The following is a 5,003-nucleotide window of genomic DNA, read 5'->3' on the forward strand; positions in this document are numbered from 1 at the left end:
CTGCTACTGTTTCTTCTTCCTCATATTCTTATTTCATTTTCTTATAATTCTTCTTAGGAGAAAAAATCAAACAAAAGAAGAAAAAAAATGTATAATGTTGCAAAATCAATAGAAAGAGGAGGAGGAAAAAAATGCAGCAACAACAACAGTAATAAAAAAAACAACGATGAAGATGAAACACGCGAAGAAAAAGGAGGAGAAACGCAAAGAAAAAGGAAAAAAAGAAGGAAGATAAGAGGAGGAACGCGAAAAAGAAGAAGCATCTTTCATAATGATGGGTGAGAGCGTGCTTTGAAAACGGTTGAGTAACGCGCGTATTATCACGCTCCAGTTGGTGAATGTAATTTTTATTAGACTTGGCCCAACTTATAAGACTTATAAGAGAAAAATACTTTTACGAGAAATACACACACTTTAATTTCATTTCCTAGGTCTTTTTCTTAAGCTATAGTGAAGATTGCATCTCGTTTTCTCGTTAACGTTAACGTGTTAATGTGCATGAACCATGCATGAAATAAAATAAAATACGAAAAATGACTTCTTTTGTCAGAATAAATAATATGGGCTTTATGGCCTATAACTTATACAAACAAATATAGGCCCATTATTGCAATGTAAGCCCAATAACAATGTTATAGAAGCAGCTTCCATCACTCTCTTCTTTCTTCTCTCTCACCGTCTCACGCTTCCATTATCAGTATCCCGAAAAAGGTATTCTCGTTATTATAACAACAAAAGACGCAAAATAGTAAAATTTTATCAAGATTAAAGATTTTATTATTCAAAAAATTATATTACGCCAATCTTAGAAATTACGCAGACTCAGAATTTATTCAAGTGCAATTGTATTGACTTGGAGAACAAAGAACAAGAGTTTCTTCAAATTATTTGGCGTGTAAATAATCATGAAATATTGAAAAATTCACTAAATTTAGACCGTATGTAACTAAATTAATTAAATTTAATTCAGATTTAAAAATTACTTGAAGATTAAGTAATCAAGTGAAAAAAAAAAATATTGTTAGAATACATCGGAATTAAATTCAATTTTAATTCTAATGAGATTCTTTTCTTTTTTCTATTTTCAAGTACGATCCGGAAGACTCCAATATCCAAGCGGTTCGATCTCTTTCTCTCCAATCGCGACTTCTCCATCTCGCGATTTCGCAACTCCTCAATTTCTCATCAGCTAGGGTTTACACTTTCTTAACTTTTGTTGATTCGGTGCAGGTTACTTCTGGCGACACGCCGTACACCTCGGCGGCGACGTTCGAGGACCTGAACTTGTCGCCGGAGCTTTTGAGAGGACTCTACGTTGAGATGAGGTTCCAGAAACCGAGCAAGATCCAAGCTATAAGCTTGCCGATGATCTTGAATCCGCCGCATCGTGATTTGATCGCTCAGGCTCACAACGGTTCCGGCAAGACCACGTGCTTTGTTTTAGGGATGCTTAGTCGTGTGGATCCTTCGGTGCAAGCTCCTCAAGCTCTCTGCATTTGTCCAACGAGGGAGCTTGCTATTCAGGTATACTTTTTGATACAGATAAGAAAAATGTCACTTTCTAAAAAAGGGTAGAAAATTAATTCCTCTCAACCCTGAGGATGTATTTTTTTCAGAGAAGTTTATCCAGACATGTTAGTAATAGACTTAACAAAAAAGTGTATCTACTTGAAGTGTGAAGTGATTGGTTTTTTCTGTGTGTCTTAGAACACTGAAGTTCTCCGGAAGATGGGGAAGCACACAGGGATTAGCTCGGAGTGTGCCGTTCCGACAGATAGCAGGGATTCACTTCCAATTCAAAAACGGGAGCCAATTAAGGCTCAGGTGGTTATTGGGACTCCTGGCACCATAAAGAAGTGGATTTCTTTCAAGAAATTGGGTGTGACCAGATTGAAGATTCTTGTCTTTGATGAGGCTGATCAAATGCTTGCTGAGGTAAGTTTTGCATTCTGATGAAATGTAATGCGATTGCTTTTAGTTAGGATTTAAAGTTTCATTGTAGTTTAGAATTGTAACTTGAAGTTGTGATGCTTCTCCGCTTATGTGGAGGATATAGAGGGTGAGAGCACTAGTAAATCACTTGACTCTATGAACTGTGAATTTCCTAAACAACTATGAACTGTGTTGTTGCAGGATGGTTTTAAGGATGATTCCTTGAGGATAATGAAAGAAATAGAAAAATTCAATTCTAGCTGCCAGGTTTGTTGAACTGCCTCTCTTATAGTCTGCATGCATGTATGCAAAGTTCAATTCATTCGAGAATTCTTCTCTAGATATAAAGATGAAACGTATATCCTAATTGATTGCTTTAATTAGGTTGCAAGTTGTGTTGAAGGAAAATATAATTGTTCCTTGATATTTGAGAAACTTCTTATTTGTGCAGCCGAACAATTGCATCTACTTAAATGTACTGTGTCATTGCATCTTCACCACTTCACCTTAATGATCTGAATCCTTGCATCATTACTTGAATTGATTTATTGGCCTAGATGTAATTTCTATGCATTTAGTTCAAATATTTGGGTATGCTTGTGTGAGGTGTTGATATATATATTTTTGTTTCTTTTAATCTCCAGGTTCTTCTATTTTCTGCCACATTCAATGACATTGTCAAGAACTTTGTTGAGAGGACAGTTAAAAAGGACCATAATAAACTTTTTGTTAAGAAAGAAGAGCTTTCTTTAGATGCTGTGAAACAGTATAAAGTGCGCTGCCCTGATGAGTTGTCGAAGATTGAGGTGATAAAAGATTACATATTCGAATTAGGAGAAAATGTGGGCCAAACCATCATATTCGTGCGCACGAGACAGAGTGCAAAAATGCTGCACAAGTCACTTGTCGATATGGGTTATGAGGTTACCTCGATACAAGGTGCTCTTGACCATGAAGAGAGAGACAAAATTGTCAAAGAGTTCAGAGATGGTTTGACTCAAGTTCTTATATCCACGGATGTTCTTGCTCGAGGCTTTGATCAGCAACAGGTGCTGAATTTGTTCAATTTTCTCTCCTCCTTTTCCTTTCTTTTGTGTGTATTTTCTTTTCAAAGTGATGACATCCTACAATTTTATTTAGGTCAATTTGGTTATCAACTATGATCTCCCAATAAAACATACTGCGGAGTATACACGGGAATTTGAGCCTGATTATGAGGTGTACTTGCACAGAGTTGGTAGGGCTGGTCGATTTGGCCGTAAGGGTAAGTTCTTGTTCAGTGTAATGTACTAATACATCTTTACTTTCCACTCCTAAACATATAGACTCTTAATTGGACTTGTAACTTGTTATGAACTTTGTTAGGCCACAGAATTTCTTAACATACAACTTTTAGTTTTTATGCTTTCATTCCAAAGGAAACTAATTCCAGATTTTGTTCTTCATATTTTGTACGATATTTTCAGTGATAATGCAAAATAGTAACTTGTTTCATTTGATCCTACAGGGGCTGTGTTTAACCTAATATATGATGAAAAAGATGAAAGGCTGATGTCAAAGATCGAGAACCATTTTGGCACCCGTGTATCAGAGGTATGTTATATCATGATGGTTTTTGGGCTATGATGCTCGATAGAGTACGATGGAACATACTTGAATCTGCAGAATTTGATTATGGCTTATATGCTTGTGGAAAGAGTCATTGAACATAATACCCATCTTCAATAACTCGTGTTTCATGTCAATGAAATGCAGGTACGAGAAAAAAGTGTTGAAGACTATAAAGCTGCTCTTAAGGAAGCCGGTTTATTACAATGAGCCAAACTGCATACAACTTGAAGTCGTCTTCTAAATTTTCTGTCCTTTTTTTGGGAAAAAAAAAAAAAGAAAAGGAAAAAACAATCATGATTAAGTATGAGGTTGTATTTAATTATAGATGGCGTAGGTTCTGAAATAGTTACATAGGGTGTTCTATTTTTAATTATACATGAAAATTAAGTATGAGGTTGTATTTAATATTGGTGACAGGTTATTTGATGCCATTTTTGTACTAAAAGATACCAAGAGGAATTTGATTTAAAGGGAAACAATATGTCGCTATATTCATTAGTTCAATCCTGCTAGCAAATTATTCAAGGGTTTACATTTATGTGAATGAAGCACGTATGTGTGTCTTTATCTGTTAGTCAATAGTTGGTCAACCAGGCTTCTCAGTTAATAATCCAACTGTCAAGTGAGCTAAAATTGGTTGGATGGTTTAAGTAGTTCTAAGTGTATATAAACATTGTTGGTAATATAAGTAAGTTGAGAGTTCATATGTTTTCTGGTGAAATTTATATTTATATTAAGCATCAAAACAATGTTATGACATAATTGAGTGGTCTATGAAATTTAGTTATAAGTAATATTCTCTAGGTAATAGCACATATATACAACGCGCAAATATTGTAGTAGTATTAGTTAAGGTAAATACAATTGACAAAGTACAACTTCATGTATTATATTAGTAGCTCATTATTTAAGTCCTAGCATTATGGTGAGTAACAAATTATTTATCATAGACCATAGTGTATCTTGAAAGTAAAAGTAATATTGAGGTAGCGATATTCTATTTAAATTTTAAAGAGCTAAAGTAGTAAATAAGATTTCTCTCTTTCTCCCTCTAAATGAGCATTTTCAAAAATCAGGATTCCATACCTTGGAAATAAAAATCACTTTCAATTTAATTTATATTTGTTGGACTAATTAAGTAAGATATGGTGTTCTATAATTTTTACCTCCTATTACTTGTCTTTGCTTATATTTAAATTGTACAATTTTTTTTATGATTAAATAAAATTTGAATCACTCATAGGTTAAATATAGTGCGCAAAAATTTAAACCTAGACCCAGGATTTCACTTTTGCGATACCCCTCTTAGATAGTTTTTTAGGTTATTAGTAAATGATGAACAACGAACGTTTAATTTCAGTATAATTTTCTTTTGCGCTATGGTCCATACTCAATACCAATATATATATATTAGAAAAAATTTTAAGTGTACCAAAAAAACTGATGTTCTAATTGTTTCA

The 5,003-nt window shown here is 34.1% G+C and overlaps 1 protein-coding gene across 1 annotated transcript; it reads left to right on the forward strand.

The window, feature by feature from the left end:
* LOC107626439 (DEAD-box ATP-dependent RNA helicase 38) lies at window positions 1,081-4,115 on the forward strand (the record flags this gene model as incomplete). Its single annotated transcript, XM_016329319.2, has 9 exons — window positions 1,081-1,119; window positions 1,231-1,524; window positions 1,708-1,935; window positions 2,134-2,199; window positions 2,577-2,981; window positions 3,073-3,196; window positions 3,440-3,525; window positions 3,688-3,754; window positions 3,867-4,115. Coding segments are annotated over 8 exons (1,305 nt in total), but the record flags the coding sequence as incomplete, so codon positions are not given.

This window comes from Arachis ipaensis, chromosome B02 (assembly GCF_000816755.2).
Source record: "Arachis ipaensis cultivar K30076 chromosome B02, Araip1.1, whole genome shotgun sequence".
In the NCBI taxonomy this organism is placed as follows: Eukaryota; Viridiplantae; Streptophyta; class Magnoliopsida; order Fabales; family Fabaceae; genus Arachis; species Arachis ipaensis.